Genomic DNA, 21,608 nt, shown 5'->3' with positions numbered 1-21,608 from the left:
GACCCTGCTGAAGACAGGGAGTGAAGTGAGAGCAGCACCTGGACCCTGCTGAAGACAGGGAGTGAAGTGAGAGCCAGCACTGGCCTATTTTAGTCCTTCTATGCCAAACTAAAAAAACAGTTAAGGAAAAAGCTAACACTCCGGTCCCAGCTGAGGACTGTAGTACACGTTTGGGGTGCTGTCCCCATCTTTCCACGCTGCTTTGTCGTCACAGCAGGTCATGGTACCCGGACTTATCCTGGAACTGGAGTGACCATGAACTTGGGGCTGGATTTTAAAAAGAAGGAGAAAGAATCCACTTAATGGCAGTCAGAGGTCATTAAGCTAATAATTGGTAAATGGCCTGAAATACTACCAGTCACCTTCTCAAGCTGTGCAAGAGTCAAGCTACTTTACCAAGCAAGACTCATTTTTATTTTTCCAGTTCAATTGAGTTGAAAACACCTTATTCCAACCCACAGCCGACTTTTTCATTAAAATACTACCTCAGATAAACCCCATTTCTTGGGAGGCCAAATACGCTTCTCTACACTATCAGATCTATAAATCCAGTAGGAATCAGTAAGTCTTAAAGTGTCCCGAATTTAACGGTTTCATGACTTTTCAAATCAAGACCGAACAAGGCAGCTATGGCTCCCCCACCAATGAACAGAGGGCATGGGGTGCAGGCTCTGTGGTGCCCAGGCCAGGGACAACACTATACGACACTTTTCAAGGGTCAGAGAGCAACGGAACAGCACTTTCTCTCACGTCATCTCCATCCCACTGGCCACCGGGCAGAAAAACTCAGGGCCAGCAGCATAGTCAGCCCTGTGCTTGTGGGGCTGATCACAAGGAAATGAGACCCTTGGTATCAACAAACGCTATCAAGTCTCATCAGAAAAGCATTGAGAAGTGTTAGGTCTGCAGTGAGATTGGAGCTCAGGACTACGAAGGTACCCAGGATTGATGGGAACTTCTGGAGGCCAAGAGAAGTGAGCCAGACCCTTGGCAGCACTGCTGGGGGGCGGGGGTTAGCAGCTTCTTAAGCACCACACACAGTGGACAGGAAGCAGGTCAAAGTCCCGGGGGAGCGAGGAGAGCTTGGCCTGATCCTAGTCCTGATGGTAGCTCTGGTAGTACCGCTGAAGACAGTACCTCCTCAGGGCTGGACGAACGCACGTGGTGGCCTCAGAGATCTGTCTGCTCTGGCAGGAACACTCACAAATGAAACAGGGCTATGTCTTGGTAAAGGTCAGACAGCCACACAGTAGGATCTGCCACCCATCCCCACCCGCTACGCTCTCCACAGCCACAGGTCAAGAATTGAGGAGGGCTGGGTGCTGGTGGTGCACGCCTTTAATCCCAGCACTCGGGAGGCACAGGCAGGCAGATCTCTGTGAGTTTGAGACCAGTCTGGTCTACAAAATGAGTTCCAGGAAAGACACAAAACTACACAGAGAAACCCTGTCTCGAAAAAACAAAACAAGAATTGAGGAGTCCGAGCAAGGGAAGCACAGTGGCTGCAGGTGAGTGCTGGGAATTATGGGTAGGCGCTGATTCAACCCCTGCTTTGACCATGTGCCAGGACGACTTTCAAGAAGTTTCCTGACTTCTCAAAGCCCTTTTCCTCATCGCCAATGGCAGCAAATGGGAAATGTGAGAAAATCATGAAAAGAACGCACATATAGCATTCGGTATGTAGCCAAGGAATCCACAGCCAGCAACAGCCGAGCTCCTGCCACGCACTAACACTGAAGCATCAGTACTGCCCACATCGCTCCATCAGACGATGGATAAAAGTATAGGACACTGGTCTTGGAATGAATGACTGGGCCACAACACAGGGAGTCCTGATGGAGAGGCTGCACCAACGGAGTTAGTTACAGGTGGGTCACTGGTTCCTTAATGTAGTCAGCTTGCAAAGGACAGGCCGAAAGAGCCAGCGGGGTCTGCCCAGTAGGGCAGTCACTTCCCACTCTCCTAAGTTTTCCCATGAATTTTAGCTCAGGCACATTACTAAGTGAAATGCCAAGTGCTGAGTGATCTGAGAGATAGCCTTCTACAACATCCTTCGTATAGACTCAAGAAAACTAAAGCCAGGGACCGAGAGGCCGGCCTGAGGCTTCATGTGAATAAACAGCAGTCCAGGGGATGGACCTGGCTTCCTGAGCTCAACGCCAAAATTCTTTCATGACGCCACGCTGTCTCTTATAAAATATGATCGAGAGATTAGAACTCTAATCATTCCTGTTTGTTCCAGCCACTGAAATTTGATTATTTCTGTCTCAAGATAAAAGGAACAAACTAATTGTTTTTGTTTTTGAGATGGGAATTTTACCACGTGCAACAAGATGTCCTCAAACTTCTGATCCTTCTGCCTCAGCTACATGAGTTCTGAGATTACAGGCATGAGCCACAATGCTTGGCTTTCTAATCAAACTTAAGAGAATTTACAAGTGGTTTTAGAGGTTCAGCCCTGGTCAAGGTTCCAGCCCTAAGCGGCGTGAGGGTCATTTCATTCATTTCCCCTGAGATCCTCTCCCTTTGAGATGGATGCAAAGGGCCCAACAACAAATGCTTAGGCTGCGGTTTCACCAACGAAATGATAGACAATACATAAAGGAACTAAGCAGACGTGTCCGGGAAGACATTCCTTACGGAGCCTCAAGGGCACTTCATTTCACATGTCACATAACGTCAGTCTTCACGGGAGGTTTTTAAAATGGTCAAAGGCATCCTTAGTCTGTAGACCATTCAAAACCAGGGGACTGGGGCTGGGTGTGGTGGTGCACGCTTTAATCCCAGCACTCAGGAGGAAGACGCAAGCAGATCTCTGTGAGTTCAAGGCCAACCTGGTCTACATAGTGAGATCCTGTCCATCCTCCACCTGCTTCTCCCCCCCCCCCACCCCCGACACACACACACACCTGGCCCTCAATCTGTCACTTGCCAACTTCTGCTCCAAGAATGGGGTTAGCAACATCTGCTACACTTCCTTCGCCAACTACAAACTGTCTTACGTAGAACGGGAGAGCCTAGGTTTATGGACGGGGAGAAACTTACCTTGGGATGTTAGTTACATGCAACTAATGCAAACAACGAGCACAAAATAGATCCCGAGGAATGAATGTAATTTTAACTTGCTTTAAGAGAAAAATACAACATCAGCTTACAAGAAGGGAGCTCCCAATATAGTAACTCATGTGGTTCCAAACGTGTTTAATCTGAAAACCAAGTTTCAGAAGGCAAAAAAATAACAAAAACAGTGGTCGAGTTTTAGAGAGCTGCTTGGAGGTTAAGGCATTGGCTACTCTTTCAGAGGACCTGGGTTTGATTCCCAGCACCCAGAGGGCAGTTCACAACCATCTGTAACTCCAGTTTCAGGGACCCAGTGCTCTCTTCCGGCCTTCGTGGGCACCAGGCATGCAACTGGTACACAGACACAGGCACGAGGCCAAATGCCCCCACACACGGATCATTTGTTTTGTTTCAGTCCAGTGTCTTCCACGAGGGAAAGGAAGACGTTATTTTAACTAAGATCAGTTACAAGGAGGAACAGAAGTTTGGAAGGAAAAGGATGATCCAGATGGAACAAGGCCGATGGATGGAGTTCAGAGCTGTTCAACAGACACAGAACATGCTGAGATAATCTCAATTGTTAATGTGTTTGGAATGAGAGACCTGCTGTGGATGATTGATTGAAAATAAAACACTGATTAGCCAGTAGCCAGGCAGGAAGTATAGGCGGGACTAGAGAGAGGAGAATTCTGGGAACAGGAAGGCTGGGGAGAGGAGAGTCTGCCAGCTGCCGCCATGAGAAGACGTTAAGATACCGGTAAGCCATGAGCCAGGTGGCAACTTATAGATTAATAGAAATGGGTTAATTTAAGATATAAGAACTAGGCCGGGCGGTGGTGGCGCACGCCTTTAATCCCAGCACTCGGGAGGCAGAGCCAGGCGGATCTCTGTGAGTTCGAGGCCAGCCTGGTCTCCAAAGCGAGTTCCAGGAAAGGCGCAAAGCTACATAGAGAAACCCTGTCTCGAAAAAAAAAAAAAAAAAAAAAAAAAAAAAACCAAAAAAAAAAAAAAAAAAAAAAAAGAAAAAAAAAAAAAAAGATATAAGAACTAGATAGCAAGAAGCCTGCCATGGCCATACAGTTTGTAAGCAATATAAGTGTGTGTGTGTTTACTCAGTTGGGTCTGAGAGGCCATGGGACTGGCGGGTGATAGAGATTTGTCCTGACCGTGGGCCAGGCAGGAAAACTCTAGCTACAGAGACCCTGAGGAGATTTGTAAAGCACACTTTTGGGTGTGTCTGTGGGGGTGTTTCCAGAAAGAATTAACTCACTGGAGCAGACCGTATTGAACATAGGCAGTGTCATTCAAGAGACTGGAGGCCGAAATGTCACAGAAGAGGCCTTCTATAGCCAGCAGAGACATTCTCCTCTTGTGTCCAGGCCACAAAAGGGAACCACTTGGACCTCTGCCCCTGCCTCCACCCCATGTTCTGCTTTGCCACAGACCCAAATGGAATGGAGCCAGCCCATGGGGAGTTATTCCGAAACCGTGAGCCAAAGGGCACTTCCCTCCTTTAAATCTAAAAGTCGAAACCATCCAGACCTTAGAAACGATACGATGCCCTTCCTCATGTGCAAAGAGCATTATGTCACCAGCAGCACGCAGAGGACCAAGGCCGCTCAACAACTACCTCCCAAGAGTGTGCTATAGACGTTACTACGGCCTGGAAAAGGGTCATCCCGGTGCCCTTAGAACAGCATATGTAGCTGCAAACTTGTGAATCTATACAATGAGTTAAGGATAGAAAACACATTGAAGAGTTAGCTGCCCCTAAAAATCTCCCGGTGAGCGTGTGTTCTCAGCAAAGATGGAGACCGTCTTGTCCCTGTGACAGAGACACAAGTGGAAGATATTGGGAAACAACCTCTCATCTAAAGCACACAGGGCAGGGAGCAGGGTCTCAACCTACAGCGAAGGCTTCAGGAGCTGTGTTGTCTCAGGAAAGGCTCCCACACTGTCAACTAGACCCTGTGTTGGGGTCAAACAATGGGAAGCAGGAACTATCGGAAAGATCTCAGCACACTGCACTAGAGGAGACCGGTCACTTTTATTCAGAGGAGATGGCACGAAGGAAGGGGACAGAAGAGGGAAGAGAGGCCGTCACCCAGCTGCCACCCAACAGCCAGTTCTAAGACACAAGCACATGGGGAGTCCCGCCTCCTGCCCAGGGTGGCCCGGGTGAGGAGGTCCATCCCCCCCCCCCCCCCCACACACACACACACAAAAACATTAAGTGTTTAGAATAACGCGTTCCTCACCCTTCCCGGTCTTCGTCCGTGTTGTAGTACACCTGTGGGAAAATCAGAGACACATGTAGGCCGGGAACAGCAGACATTTGATTAGCAATGCCTCCCCCCCACTCCTGTGTGTGTGTGTGTGTGTGTGTGTGTGTGTGTGTGTGTGTGTGTGTGTGTCTATCTAAGGAAATACAACCTCCTCACATTCTCCCTGGGAATAATGTTTAGATTTTATAAAGTAAATTCAGAAATGTGACTATTTCTAGCTAAAGCCGGTCTGGTCTAACCAGATTACTCTGGCCCTCTGCCAAGCGTTGCTCCTGACATTAAGAAAAATCCATCGGTGAGATCTAAACACGTTGTTTAGAAGGCGCCATAGGTGGACTGACTGGACACTGCGCTACCAGAGAAGGTAGACAAGAGAGCCATAGCAAGATGGCAGCAACAGAGCCTGTGTTTGCTCCCCAAAGGGGTCTGGCTAGCCCTGGTCTCCCATGGCCTCAGAAATGCAGGGTAACAAAGAAACAAATGTCTGAGGGGCCTATTTAACATATCAAAGCAGATGCTGGCCAGTTCTCCCAGCATCCCTCAGTACCTCTTCTCAGTCGGTTCCCACCCTAAAGCCCGCCCTCCCGGGGGCGGGGCTTCCACTTCCCTTCCCCCAGCCCGATCCCTATATAACTGCCATTTGGGCTGCTCTGATCTCTCGGCCTCTTGACCAGGGATGCATCTCTTTTTGGTGGCTCCTCTCTTGCTCTCCCTCCCCCTCCTCTCATGGTCCGGTTAAGTCAGCCGGCCATGCTCAGCATGGCCTCTTCCCTCTGCCAGCTTTCTCCCTTACATCTACAATCAAAACCTTCTCCATGCTTCAGGAATGGTCCTGTCCTCCTCCTTCCATTTCATGTTTTCATTCATTATCTATCTTCAGGCCATAAAGGTCATGTGGCAAAAGGAAGATCTCCAAGGACAATCATCTTTAGGAGAACTCAGTGAGAAGCAGAATTAGAATTAAAGAGATTGTGAAGCCTCTTGCTGGGCAGTGGTGGCATATGCAGAGACAAGAGGGTCTCCGTGAGTTCGAGGCCAGCCTGGTCTACAGGGCAAGATCCAGGACAGCCAGGGCTACAGAGAAACCCTGTCTCGAAACACTAAAAAAGGAAAGAAAAGAAAACAAAATGTGGAGCCTCCTTCTGGACTGATGGAGGCGAGCAGAGGGTCTGTTGTGGTAGTGTAGTGTAGTGTAGTGTAGTGTAGCGTAGCGTAGTGTAGTGTAGGCTCCTGCCTCGTTATTCCTAAAGCTTAACGGTGAGCCTTTTGTGAATTGTGTCTGTGTGCTGTGGGGATGTTTGAGTTTGGGTGGACAAGACTACCCAAGTCAGTAAGTATCAAGTATTCTCTTCTAAAGCTGTCACTGTCCCTGCCCAACCTGGGCCTGGGCAGACTGGCCGCCTGTACTCTCTCAGAGGCTTCCAACAGCACTGAGGGTGTTGCCGAACCCAGGCCTGGTTGTATAACAAGCATAGTTACCGGAAATGCTCCAGGTTGAGTCATTCTAGTGATTAGCTTGGATATATATAAGAATCTTTCCTCTTAGACTTTTTTATGACTATTGCTGCATTGGATTTTGTTTCTTCTTAAACAGAAAGCCATGGATGTAAAATCTCTGTTTTCATCACCCCAAGAATCAGTGTGGCATCCTTCTGCCTCAAGGACCTCCTCAGCACCTAGCTCTTCCCAGAAAGCAACCTTTAAAAGCCCCAGCCAGCCAATGTCTTGTCCTCCCACTATGCAAAGTGAACAACAGGCTGTTCCCAGAACAGCCAAGCGTAGTTGCTGGGACCTCCAGTCAGGCTCCCTTCTGCTCACTCTGAATCCAGGGCCCCAGGGAGCCCAAGGGGGCTGTGAAGGGGACTTAGGCCAAGCGGTACCAAGCCACCAGGCTGCTTTGCCTGGTGGGGACAACAAACTCTGAAGGTCACACTGCTTCCTCAGAGTCTGCCTTGGGCATGACACTGAGGGGTGAGTGAGGTTGTTAGGCCAGCCAGGCTGGGACACTGTTCCTCTTAAATTCATTTACAGCTCTGTGTATTTCAGAGGAATCTTGCCAAGAGACTCCATCAGGCTATAAGAGTGACGTGTTACCACAGCCAGAATGATGACAGGAAACAGAACAGTTTAGCTCAGTTACTGCTCTTCTGGAAGATACGGGGACCCCACACCATAGAAAGCACAGCTACACGCTTGGAAGCTTTCTAAAAAGGGGGCAGAAAAACACACACACACACACACACACACACACACACACACACACACACACACACACACACACACCCTGCTGGCTGTCTTTTCTGGACAAGATACAACATTCATCCTTTCCTATGTCTTGGTTTCTACAGAACAAGGCAAGATAGAAATGTTAAAGTAATTCTTAGCAGAAATGCACCCCACAAAAAAAGTGTGAGTATATTTATCACCACATTATATCATGAGTGGGGAAAGACACACATGTGCACACAGGCACACATGCACACACCACAGTCCTCTCATTGTGTAGCTGCTCTGTCACTACAGAAAACATTCTCCAGGGCTGAAGAGATGGCTCAGTGGTTAAGAGCACGAACTGTTCTTCCAGAGGACCCAGTCCAATTCCCAGCACCCACATGGCAGCTCACAACTGTCTGTAATTCCAGTTCCAGGGGACCCAACACCCATGGAAAAACATCAATGCACATAAAAAAAAAAAATAAAATGAAACATTCTCAGAAAGAGCAGGAGAAGTCAGCACGATTTCTCCTTCAGGCTGAGGCCAGTCCCAGCACTCAGAATGAGAGGGGACTTGAGTCTGTCATTATGTTTCTGTTCCTTAAAACAGTCCTTCAACCCAAGGACTCTGGATTCAAAGGAAAACCAGTCAAGGCAAAATTAAAATCCCCGTTAGTGTGGCCAAAAACAACTCTGACTGATGCTAAGGAACCTCTTTCTCCACAACCTTAAAGAAGAAAGGGAGGAAAAACCTTCCATTACAGAGGGCCCAGGCATCAGTTAGCACATGAGAAGTCCTGGGCCAGCGGGCAGTTCAGCTCAGTGGCCTTGGAGCCCAGGACACAGACACACTGGTACCCTACTTTTTGTTTTTATTGAGCAATGTCATAATTAGTTCTCCTGTGGCTACATAGTTTTCATCATTAACCTTGTAGTATCTGCATAATCTTCCACAAAACTAAGCCGTCATAATGATCTAACTATTGAACATTATTTGGTTTTAAATCCTTCATTTCATTTGGAGATAGAACCATAGAACTTAGTTTTTTTGAAGGAAGATATTTATCTTCCTTGATCCTTCAGATGAGAAATGATTTATCCATTCAGTGAGAACGATTAACTTACTAAGGAAAAAAATGTTGACAAGATCTTTATTTTCCCCCACTGGGCTAATATTGGAAGTTATTGATAGTTTTACGTTTCGCCACTAGGTGGCGATATGTGCCCTGATAGAGTCTGCTAGACTCAACACAACTTCTTACAGGCAGAGAGGATCAGCTTTCTCCTGTTGCTCTGTCAACAATTTTCTAATAACAGCTCACACCTTTCTTTGCCTTAGAATGTCAGTATTCTCTCCCAAGACAGACTTTTCTGTTAAAAAAAAAAATCTACTTTTTGTGCAGAATGATACCAACTTTCCTGTGCTGCTAGACCTGAGGGTGGGTTGAATTTTGTGGTCTGCTCAGCACCGGCGTGGAGGCGGCAGGAGGATGTGAGCAGGGGTCTTACCTGTCCAGTCCTCTGCAGGTTTGCAAAGTGAACATCCGGTATGAAGAGCACGGGCTGCGAGTGCAGGTCGGGCATGGTTTTGAAGTAGGTGATGTCACTCTTCTTTTGTAAAGGTATGGCGGCCAACTTCCCATCAGAGGCTGCACACAACCACAAAGCCCATGGACACGGTTATGCACGCCGGAGAACTCTCACTATCAGCAGGTCTTAGCCTGAAGCTTTCTCGGCACCCTAGACATGACTAAGCTTTCAATGTGACCCCCACACCCAAATAAACAAAAAGAACGTGGGCTTCCCGGAAGTGCTGCCTGCGGGCGGGCGGGCAGAAGGCTCCTCCACTTCCTGCTGTGCGCCCTGGAGTCCTGAGTCTAAGACTTCTGTTTGCTTCCATAGGAATGACATCACCACATGCCCACCCTGTCTCGGCCGTGTCTTGAGCATCTATCTGCACCTTCCCCGGCAGCCTGCAGGCTGCCACCTCCCTTACCACGGTCGGTCCTGAGGGGGAGACTCACAGTTGTTGCACTGGGTTTGGGAGGCTTGGCCCTTCCCTTTCTTCCGGTTCTGTTTTCTTTCCTCATCTCGGATCTTTCTTTCTGCTCCCTAATAGGGAAACAAAGACAGACCAAGCAAGGTTTGTTCTCAGAGCATGCAAGGATGTCCACACACTCGCACGCGCACCCACCCATGAAGATGGGAAACTGAACAAGGGAAGAAGGAGGCCCAGAAGCCTCGACTCCCTCCCTGAGGTGCAACACTCAGATCTAACCCCTGGGAGACGCCAACCGGCCCAGACTGCCTCCTCTTCCTGTCTCATGCCTCATGAACATGAGTTTCAAATCCATGTGCAAAGAACCAGCTGAGTTTTCTAGCTCAGTGTCACTGATTTTTACGCTATTTTACATTAAATGTTGAGGTGTCATTGATACATTGAATGTCATGGAAATTCATAGCAAGAGGAACAACATACATAAATATAGGTCCAGCTGCTGCAGAATACTCACCAAAACAAAGAGAAACATTAAATGCCCCAGTAACTCCTCATTTAAATCTGCGGCTTTTCAGGGGAAGCAAGAGGGTCTCCAAAATACGTAAGTTTGGAATGGGAAAGGGCAGTGTTACTCGTTGGGTGCATACAGGGCAGTTAGCCATGTGTTGGAAGCTCTGTAGAATTTAGTATTTCATTAAAATAGATGAGGGTCTTTACTATCTACCTGTATAAATGATAACTCACTCAAGACACACCCCAAAGTTAGACAAATTCTTTTCTATTTTTTGCAAAGTCAGTTTTTGTTTTATTTTTAACTATTACTGTCATGTAAAGGTATAAGCTTGTCAGGCAGGATACTGTCCTGCTTAGGTTGTTGTTATTTTGTTCATTTGTTTTTGTCAACTAGACACAAGCTAAGATCATCCTGGAGAACTGGGTCATTTTCTTGATTGATGTGGAAAAGCCCAGCCTGCTGTGGGTGGTGCCACCGTGGGCAGGTGGTCCTGGGTGGTGTACAAAAGCAGGCTGAGCAAGCCAGTAAGCAGCTAGCAATACTGCAGGTCCTGCCGCTGGCCCGCCCTGACTTCACTCTGATGGACCGTGACCTGGAAGTGTAAAAGGAAATAAACCTGGTCCTCCACAAGCTGCTTCTGGTCACAGACGTTATCACAGCAGAGAAAGCTAAGTCCGACAGTGGGAAGATCTGAGTGAGAAAGGCTCCCACGGCTGGGGATTTGAAGACTTGGTCCCCAGCTGGTGGTGACCTTTGGGAAGGTGACCTTTGGGAAGGTGACCTTTGGGAAGGTGACAGTTTTCTGGGAGAAGCGCACCACTAAGGGTAGGCCTTGAGAGTGTATGGCCTCACCCGCTTCCAGTTCTCTCTCTGCTTTATGTCTGCACTGGAAGACGTGCTCTCTTGTCTTCCTGCTCCGACTTTCATGCCTTCTGGACCCTGGAGAGCTACCTCTTCCGCTCGCCCATTAAGGAACCTGAGATTACTGACTTTTTCCTGAATGCATCCCTGAAGGATTGGGCTCTGAAGACCATGCCAGGACAGGAGCTGCTATGAGGACCGGGTTCAAGGCTATGGTCACTACTGGGGACTATGATGGTCATGCTGACCTTGGTGTAAAGTGGTCTAAGGAAACAGCCACTGTCATTCAAGGGGCCATCATCTTGGCCAAGCTTTCCATCACCCCTGTGTGAAGAGATACTTGGGGAACAAGATTGGCAAGCCCCACGGGATTCATGCAAGGTGACAGACAGGCTGAAGGGGCTCTGTGCTGGTGCGTCTCTTCCCGCACCCAGAGGCACTAGCATGGTCTCTGCTCCTGTGCCTAAGAAGTCACTATTTATGGCCGGTGTCGATGGCTGCTACACATCAGCGGGGGGCTGCACTGCCACCCTGGACAACTTTGCCAAGGCCACCTTTGATGCCATCTCCAAGACCTACAGCTACCTGACCCCCGACCTCTGGAAAGGGACTGTGTTCACCAAGTATCCTTACCAGGAACTCACTGACCAGCTTGTGAAAACCCGGTAGAGTTTTCTTTACACTTTACGTGACACTAATAATTAAAAATAAAACAAAAACTGACTTTGCAAAAAATAGAAAAGAATTTGTCTAACTTTGGGGTGTGTCTTGAGTGAGTTATCATTTATATGAGTAGATAGTAAAGACCCTCATCTATTTTAATGAAATACTAAATTCTACAGAGTTTCCAACACATGGCTAACTGCCCTGTATGCACCCAACAAGTAACGCGGCCCTTTCCCATTCCAAACTTGTTTTCACAAACCAGTAGAGTCTCCGTTCAGAGGACCCAGGATCCAGCAGTGGCCACCACATAAGAGTTTTTATACAAGAAAAATAAAGTGAATTAAGTCTGCTTAAAAAATAAGAACTTGGGGGCTGGAGAGATGGCTCAGAGGTTAAGAGCACTGGCTGCTCTTCCAGAGGTCCTGAGTTCAATTCCCAGCACCCACATGGTGCCTCACAACCACCTATAATGAGATCTGGTGTGCTCTTCTGGCATGTAGGCATATATGCAGGCAGAACACTGTATACAGAACAAATAAATAAAATTTTTAAAAAAGAAGAATTTTATATGTGCAGTATAGATTTCAAGAAATAAGAGAGACAATATACACTCTTGGGGAACTATCACTCTCATTTCTAAACTAAAGCTGTGATTTCAGTAAGACCCAAGGAAGCATTATGCATTCAGAGAAGACAGACAGACCTCCCTCCATTAAGACCTGCATCACTTTATTTCCTAGGAATATTTGTGGTCCAAACTTCCGGAAAACATCACTTCTACACTTACAGAAGTGGGAAGAAGTCTGTTTCATCCAAGAGGACACATCATTTACTGCAATTAATGCGATTACAGTTAACCCACATGCAAGGTCCTGAGATTCCTCTTCACATGCGTTTCTTGACATCTCTGCTCTTTAATGCTGAGATATAAAGAAAACCACCAGAAACACTATCGCTGGCTGCTTGGAATAAATAACAACCATTTACCCATCATTTGTCAACTACTTCTTCAGATATATATTAGGAATTTAAAAGAGGAACCATTAGGAACGTGACATATCTTCTGAATGGCAAAGTGTACTAAGTGCGATCCTTTCTGGGTTTTCATGTTTACAAACATATCCACACACATAAATGGTTTTTCCCACTACCCTTTCCTTGCTGAAGGAAATGTCACATGACTTCAGAAAACAAACCCTTGGGGGAGAAAGCATATACCCCCCTTCTCATCCTCTGTCACTAAAAGGCAAAATACATGAATGAAAATTTTTTTTAATTGGCAAACAAATGGTATAATCTATCTACCCCCTTACCTTATTAGACCAGCAGCTCTCAACCTTCACAGGGGTCACACATCAGATATTTACATGATGATTCAAAAAAGTAGCAAAATTACAGTTATGAAGTAGCAACAAAAATAATTTTATGGTTAGGGGTCAGCACAACAGGAGGAGACTGAGGACCTCTGGAGTTCTCAGAGTCTTAGAATCCTTTTTTCTGGGACACAGGCTCACAGCCACAGTGTGACACTCTCCGCAAGTTTGGATTTTTGTCTGTTTAGTTTGGGTTTTTTGAATGTCCAGCTGTCATTCTGACATTCTATATATTACATTAGTCTAAACTGGGACAGGTCCTGTCTGCACTCAGCTTCTCCACTGTGTGAGACCAGCTAAGTGCCTTTTGCCTTCTGACCCACATGTGTGTACGGACTCACTGTGTGCTCTCAGTCAAATGGCCTCTGGGCCCTGGGGGGCCACCTAACTGCCGCTCAGATCTGCAGCTGTGAGGCTGTATCTCCACCCCTGTGCAGCTCCTGTGGCTGTCTTCCTGTTCTCTGGACCACTTCCTCTCTGCTGTCACTGCTCACAGGAACCCATTTCTCCCTGTGCTCTATCATTTGAATACAGCAGCCTGCGGCTGTACCTTTGAGAGTGGCGGGCAGGATGGAATTAGCTACTGGCCTCTTTTCCTTCATGCTCCCTCCCCATCATCTAATCTGAAGTAGTCCCCAGTCCATAGCTGTCCACACCCAGTGAGTGTGTAGTGTGCCCGTGTGTCTTAGCACATGCCGAGGCCGGGGAAGCACATGGAATATCCACCTCTATTACTCTCCGCCTTATTGCCTTGAATCAGAAGCTTGCCATTTAAGCTACACTGGCTGGCCGGGGGCTCTGGAGACCCCCACGCCTCTGCAACAATGTTGAAGTTACAGGTACATGTATATGTCCAGCTTTTTTTTTTTTTAAAGAAGTATAAATATTTGTTTGTTACAAAGGAGTTTGTGTACAGTGGTAAAAATCTGCAACTTCTTGTTAAATTCACATTTGCACTCTCCTTTTTAAACAAACATTTATAATCATTATTTTATACAGATATAGATATGTAAATACAACATCGAGTTCAGTGGTCCTTCAGCATTTTCTACTTAAATGTTTTTTTTTTTAACATAAAAACAGGTTATAATTCCAAAGTTCAGAGTTATTTGAAACTGGAAAATATTTTCTTTGCAGAAAATAGGAAAAATGATAACATTTCCCAATAAGCCCTTTTAAGCCAAATAATAGCTGAATTATACATACAAATATTGATTAGATTCTGGGATACAGAAAAAAACCTATCTTCATCTGTTCAGAGAGCTATGTTTTACTTAAGTTGTGTAGGTGAGATTCCTATTCATCTTCCCCTTCACTGTTTGATTTACAGCAGACATTTTTCTATAGGCTAATCCATAATCTAAAAAGATTTTAGCCTCCCCTCCAGCATATCCTTTCATCAGCTTGATACGGTACAAATTCTTATCCTAATAGTGAAATGTTTCACTAAAGCTTGCCCAGTGATTGGACAAAACCAAAACTTATTATAAGCCACAGTCATCCTAGTGTGCCGAGCTTTTTATATGGGAGCTGAGGATCCAGCTTCAGGGCCTTGTGCTCTTAGCCACTGAGCCATCTCCCCGAATCTACTCAGGCCACATGGTCTCACCTTCTCCACCACTCACATATGATGTATGGACAAATGTGTGATCAGTGCCCATCACAGATGTATGGACAAATGTGTGATCAGTGCCCACCACAGATGTATGGACAAATGTGTGATCAGTGCCCATCACAGATGTATGGACATGTGTGATCAGTGCCCATCACGGATGTATGGACATGTGTGATCAGTGCCCATCACAGATGTATGGACAAATGTGTGATCAGTGCCCACCAGAGATGTATGGACAAATGTGTGATCAGTGCCCATCACAGATGTATGGACAAATGTGTGATCAGTGCCCATCACAGATGTATGGACAAATGTGTGATCAGTGCCCATCACAGATGTATGGACAAATGTGTGATCAGTGCCCATCACGGATGTATGGACATGTGTGATCAGTGCCCATCACGGATGTATGGACAAATGTGTGATCAGTGCCCATCACAGATGTGTGGACATGTATGATCAGTGCCCATCACAGATGTATGGACAAATGTGTGATCAGTGCCCATCACAGATGTATGGACATGTGTGATCAGTGCCCATCACGGATGTATGGACAAATGTGTGATCAGTGCCCATCACAGATGTATGGACAAATGTGTGATCAGTGCCCATCACGGATGTATGGACAAATGTGTGATCAGTGCCCATCACAGATGTATGGACAAATGTGTGATCAGTGCCCATCACGGATGTATGGACATGTGTGATCAGTGCCCATCACAGATGTATGGAAAAATGTGTAATCAGTGCCCATCACGGATGTATGGACATGTGTGATCAGTGCCCATCACAGATGTATGGACATGTGTGATCAGTGCCCATCACAGATGTATAGACATGTGTGATCAGTGCCCATCAGCAGATGTATGGACATGTGTGATCAGTGCCCATCAGCAGATGTATGGACATGTGTGATCAGTGCCCATCAGCAGATGTATGGACATGTGTGATCAGTGCCCATCAGCAGATAGTGTGTCTCACCTTCCATGGCTAACATTCACTCCCTGCGAGATTTCTGAAGAAGGAATATTTACTAACTTGAGGTGTTTAATCTTGTTTATATTTTATTTGAAGTTTGTGGTTGTCTATATTCTTTACACTGCAGTTAATTTGTCTAGAGACAAAATCCTTGGCCATATTTATTTTATTCTATTCAGATAACTATTTTCTCCAGACATAGTATTACTGTTGAAATTTTTGATGATAAAAATCTCCCTATTCGTTTCTTTTTTTTATTTTTATAAATATTTTTATTTTATAATTAATGTAATTTTACGTATCAGCCACGGATATCCCCTGTCCTCCCTCCTCCTACCCCCCATCCCTATTCGTTTCTAATTGTGTATTTTCCTTTCTTTACTTAGATGCTTAAAGTGTAGTTTTATGTCTTTTCAGTCTGATATCTGTTTACTTTTTTTTTTCCTCCTGAGACAGGGTCTATGTAGCTCTGGCTGTCCTGGAACACACTACATAGACCAGGCTGGCCTCAAATTCAGAGACCCGCCTGCCTCTGCCTCCCCAGTGCTGGGACAAAGGTTGTGGGCCACTTCCGCCCACTAGCGGTCGCTTCCCATTGTTGTCCCGAGGCGGTTTCTCCGGCATGGGGCAAACACTGTCTCAGGATCTTCTGATGTGTCCTTCTGTTCCATTCCGCGGCTAGAGCTGGATGTTGTTTTTGTCGTTTTATTCTTCTCGGTGACCATTGTTGTAGAACACAGGGATCATCTTTTGCTCTCTAGTCTGGTGTTTTCGCTCTTCTCCTTCACAATTCCCTTCCATTTCTGAAATCGTGTTCTCCCACCTGTACCTTGTTAGGATTTTACTGTCAGATTGTTCGGCCGTTTGTGGCTCGCACATTTCTTTTTGTTTGTTTGTTGTTGAGTCAGGGTTTCTCTGTACAGCCCCGGCTGTCCTGGAACTCTGTAGACCAGGCTGGCCTTGAACTCAGAGATCCACCTACCTCTGCCTCCCAAGTGCTGGGATTAAAGGCGCTCCACATCACGGCAAGCATTTCTATTCTTAAGGCATCTCGTGTGCACGCTTCTCAAGGTGTGGCTTCCGTTCAGCTTCTCCTGTCATCTGGATTCACTGGCTCACCTTGAGATACTGGGCTGTGTTCTCACTTGCTGGGTGGAGACAGCTCCGTGGCCTTTCATTCAGTGTTTGTTAGGAAGTCGGTCTGATCCTAATCTCATTTACTGAAATTTGGGGGGGGTTGGCTATTTTCTGAGTTATTTTCCGGTAATCTAAGTAAGCCAAGGCAGTTCCTCTAGCATTAACTCTTGTGCCCACTCTTCTGGAGTGTTCAGAGCAATATAGAAGAGCGCGTTCTTCTGTTATTATTGTTGCTTTGATTTATTTGTTGGGGTTGTTTTATGAGTGTTTAGTCTGCATGTATGTATGTATGTACACCACATAAGTGCCTGATGCCCACAGAGGCCAAAAGGGGGTGCCGGATCCCTTGGAACTGGAGTTACCAGTTGTAAAGGTGCCATCCAATTGCTGGAATCTGAGTCTGAGTCCTCTGCAAGAGCAGCCAGGTCTCTTCAGCACTGAGCCAGCCCTATCCTGTATTTTCTGATAGTACCACTCTGCATCTGTCTTAGTTTGCTTTATATTGTTCTGATAAAGACCATGACCAAAAGCAACCTGGAGAGGAAAGGGCTTGTTTAATTTTTCAGGTGATGGGCCATCACAGAAGGACAGGAGTCAAGGCAGGAACCAGGAGGCAGGAACTGAAGCAGAGGCCATGGAAGAGCGTTCCTTACTGCTTTGTCCAAGGCATGCTCACTCTGCTTTCGTACACACCCAGAACCGCCTGCCCAGGGGCAGCACCAGCCGCGGTAGGCTGGGCCCTTCCACATCAACCATCCATCAAGAAAATGCCCCACAGACTTGCACACAGGCCAATTTGCTGGAGGGATTTTCTTAATTGGGGTTTCTCTTCCCAGAAAACTCCAGCTTGTGTCAAGTAGAAAAACAAACAAAACTCCTGGAGACTGTCCCTTCCCATTCTCATGTTCAGTTTTCTTCTGAGCATCTCTTTCCTGGCTGCCTCCCTGCTCTCTCTCCAGGAGCTGATTTTATTCTCACCAGCTTTTCTCAGAACACGGTTTCTCCCTGGAACAGAACTTCACTCACTGTAACTTCTCATGGAAAACAACACAGCCATGTTCAGTCTGTCTGCACACACCCACTCAGGCCTGCAGAACGTGCACTCTCGGCCTGGTCTCACCCTTCTGTGCTTTGCAGAGAGCCTGGGCAATCGCTCTTTGGTAAAGCAGCTCCATCACTTTCCCTCACAGAAGCTGGTGTCACACAGGTCTTCAAATGGTCCACACTACACCACACTCGTCCTCACAGAAGCTGGTGTCACAGAAGCTGGTGTCACACAGGTCTTCAAATGGTCCACACTACACCACACTCGTCCTTACACTTGTGACAATCTTCTTGTATCCAACCTTCCGAGTTTAAATTTTGTCATTTCAACTCTTCTGTCTCTTTTATAGTGCAATCATGGAGATGAAAGCACTGTGTGCTGAGTGCATAAGAACTGATGGATTTGTTTTGTAGGTGTGATTTCTGTTTCCAAAAGTTCTAGGTGAGGCCCCAGGCAACACATCAAATGTCGAAGGTTACACTGATAAATTCTAGAACAGCATCTACACTCTACGAAAGTTCTAGATCTGTCATTTCAGCTGTGTATTCAGACCAAAGCACAGCATGCTACAAACTGAATGTGAGCTCCTCCCATTCCACCCACAGACAGCTCCTGTCTGAAGTGAAGCCTTTTCCACTGGTGACATCATGAGGCTCGTCCTTGATGATTCTAACAAAGACTCACAGGAGAGCTCTTCTCTCTCTGTCCCACGTGAGGACAAGGTAAGAAGGTGGCAGCCAGTAAGATGACCCTCACAGGGACTGAACGCCTCGGTCTTAGGCTTCAAACCCCCAGAGCTGCAAAGAGTAAGCTTCTTTCTACTGCCCTCACCACCTAGGCTGTGGTGTTTGGTTTTAGCGACCTGAGAACCGAGCCATAGGGCAATGGCAGAATGGTAGGCTGAGAAGAACAGCAGCCGAACGGAAGAGCAGTGGCCTGGTGACTCCTTAGATGTCTAACAGGACTCAAGAATGAAAGACCACCACGTCCACGTGTTCGAGAAATGATTCTTTAGACACCACCAGACAAGAAAAAGTGACGAGAGGGATGTCATCAAAAACAACACCTAGTCGTGACAACAACACCTTTCTGACAAACTGCCATCTTTGCTCACCTTGTCGCAGAAGACCTTGATCTGGCAGTACGCTCTGTGGATGGGTTTATTGCTGCGGTTATTGTAACTGTATGTGTCGATCTGAATCATCAGAGGAAGTCCTTTCACGCCCTTTTGGGAGGAGAAATCTGTACTCAAGCAGTTCACGGTGATGAAAATCTGAAGGAGGGAGAAAAAGAAGGAAGTTCACAAACTGCCGTACAGAGGATCTCCTGAGAGACATGAGCAGATATGCAAAGCCAAGTCCTACAGGAAATATCAGGACACGTGACAGATATCCAATACTTTCCCACAGAAACCTGCTGAATGCACAAATGTATGTATCATATGGCTATAAACTTCTTTTTCCAAGACAGGGTTTTCCCTGTGTAGCCTTGGCTGTCCTGAAACTCTCTGTAGCCCAGGCTGGTCTCAAACTCAGAGTTCCACCTGCCTCTGCCTCCCAGTGCTGGGATTAAAAGCATGCTAAGCAAGAAAGGTAATCTTAAAAATTAAAAGAACAGGGCTGGAGAGATGGCTTAGCAGTTAAGAGCATTAATTGCTCTTCCAGAGGTCCTGAGTTCAATTCCCAGCAACCACATGGTGGCTCACAACCATCCGTAATGGGATCAGATTCCTTATTCTGGTGTACATATAAATAAATCTTAAAAAGAAAAAAATTAAAAGAACAAGAAACCAGGTGGTGGTGGGGCATACCTTTAATCCCAGCACTGGGAGGCAGAGGTAGGTAGTTCTCTGGGTTCAAGGCCAGCCTGGTCTACAGAGTGAGTTCCAGGACAGTCAGAGCTACACAGAGAAACCCTGTCTCAAAAAATAGATAAATAGATAGATAGATAGATAGATAGATAGATAGATAGATAGATAGATAGATAGATAGATAAAATACATTGACTATAAGCTTCTAAATAATTTGCTTTCATAGTTGACCTTGAAATAGTTTAAATGACCTTCTAGAAAGTTGGTCAGATCGGGTTGGGGATTTAGCTCAGTGGTAGAGCGCTTGCCTAGCAAGCACAGGGTTTGGTCCTCAGCTCCCGGGGGAAAAAAAAAGTTGGTCAGCAAAGCCTTACTCTTTTAGCCATAAATGAGTTAGGTAACACACTGTTTTCTCAGCTGGAGCTGGAGAAACTGCTCAGCAGTTAAGAACACTTGCTGCTCTTGCAGGGGACTAGGGTTTGGTTCCCAGGACCTCCATGATGGCTAACAATTGTTGTAACTCCAGTTCTAGAGGATATGACACCATCTTCTGGCCTCTTATTAGCCGAAAGTGTGGCACACACCTGTAATCCCAGTCTCCTGTGTGCACATGGCATGCATACATCATATACCCAGGCACACACATATAAATTAAATTAGATAATTTATTTTAAAAGTCATCACTTATAGCCGGGTGGTGGTGGCGCACGCCTTTAATCCCAGCACTCGGGAGGCAGAGCCAGGCGGATCTCTGTGAGTTCGAGGCCAGCCTGGGCTACCAAGTGAGTCCCAGGAAAGGCGCAAAGCTACACAGAGAAACCCTGTCTCGAAAAACCAAAAAAAAAAAAAAAAGTCATCACTTATAATAGCATAACTTTCCCTAGCCCTGATCTGCAAGATAAAAAAAATTAAAGGTTAAATCAGAAAAAAACAACTTCTTTTTTAATCCAATAGCACTGAAACCTGGTTCTGTTTATATAAAACTTTCTTCCTTTACTGTGAAGCAGGGGGTCTGGAATACTTTATTATTTAATATCACTGGCACCTAATACAATGCCTAGCAAAGGACACTCACTGAGCACTGGATAAATGACCTAACTTGCAGAAAGCCTTGAGAGTCAGAAGCCATGACTTCAGCCCCTACTCCAGCATTAACCAGTTAAGGAACCTGAGACAAGGCACTCAACATTTTCAGCTTTCAGTGTTCTCTTTAAAGCATCTGTAAGCCCTCTCCCCGCAGAAGGAAATCTAAATACTAACCTATTCCATGTTAGTGGAAAAGCATAAGAGCTGTCGAAGGCAGGAAACGAAAGGGGATTAAATGAAGTAACAGCAGCATCGACAGCCTCCAGTTAGCAGGAAGAGGTGGCACACACTTGAGAGAGAGAGAGAGAGAGAGAGAGAGAGAGAGAGAGAGAGAGAGATCCTCATCTTACAGCATGTAAGAAAGACAGTAGAAACCTTCAAACAAAAAACAACATGCAATAGACATGCCATGAGTCCAAAAGGCTAGAAACCCTAGTCAGTGTTTAAGGGTTCCATTTGATTAATAGAACAAATAAAAACAAGTCTTATTGTAAAGGATTGATAGAGATAGGGGATGGGTGTGAAGGACGAGCTAAATAGGCTAAAATGACCTCATTCCACACAAAAACGGGTCACAGTCAAAAGATGCCATTTGTCATAGTTTGGATTGGGCTCTATGCTTTGAAGGTTGTAGCCAGCCCCTGGCTCTTGGCATGCTCTCTGCTTCCCGGGCCATGCTGATGTGAACAGCCCGTCACATGCTCCTGCCATGATGCCTCCCAGCCACAAGGGACTGAAGCCTTCCAAAACTCAGAGAAGAGAGAGAAACCAAACCCCTCTCTTCCAGCAAGCTGTTTCCTCAAGTATTCTGGTCATGGTGACACGCTGGTTTTAAGGGGATTCTCAGCCAGGGCTATACAAGGCACATAAATTATTATGCATAACATAACACAACTTTTCAAAAGTTTTCTCCCCTGGCCTTTTGACGGACTTCAAAACCTAGACATTTTGCACCCTGCCTAGGG

General features: G+C 46.2%; 1 protein-coding gene across 1 annotated transcript in view; it reads right to left on the bottom strand.

Annotated features, from left to right (window-relative positions):
- Grhl2 (grainyhead like transcription factor 2) overlaps nt 1-21,608 on the bottom strand; it is a 101,399-nt gene that overhangs the window by 21,539 nt on the left and 58,252 nt on the right. Inside the window, exons 8-11 of the mRNA XM_052747401.1 lie at nt 18,862-19,020; nt 9,584-9,671; nt 9,069-9,208; nt 5,319-5,350 (exon numbers count right to left, since the gene is read on the bottom strand). Coding sequence (XP_052603361.1) covers nt 5,319-5,350; nt 9,069-9,208; nt 9,584-9,671; nt 18,862-19,020 — 419 coding nt within the window. The remainder of the gene's footprint in view (nt 1-5,318; nt 5,351-9,068; nt 9,209-9,583; nt 9,672-18,861; nt 19,021-21,608) is intronic.

Source organism: Peromyscus californicus, unplaced genomic scaffold (genome assembly GCF_007827085.1).
Source record: "Peromyscus californicus insignis strain IS unplaced genomic scaffold, ASM782708v3 Scaffold_20__1_contigs__length_68692818, whole genome shotgun sequence".
In the NCBI taxonomy this organism is placed as follows: Eukaryota; Metazoa; Chordata; class Mammalia; order Rodentia; family Cricetidae; genus Peromyscus; species Peromyscus californicus.
Note: the sequence above shows the minus strand (reverse complement) of the source record. Positions and strands in the feature narration are given on the sequence as shown.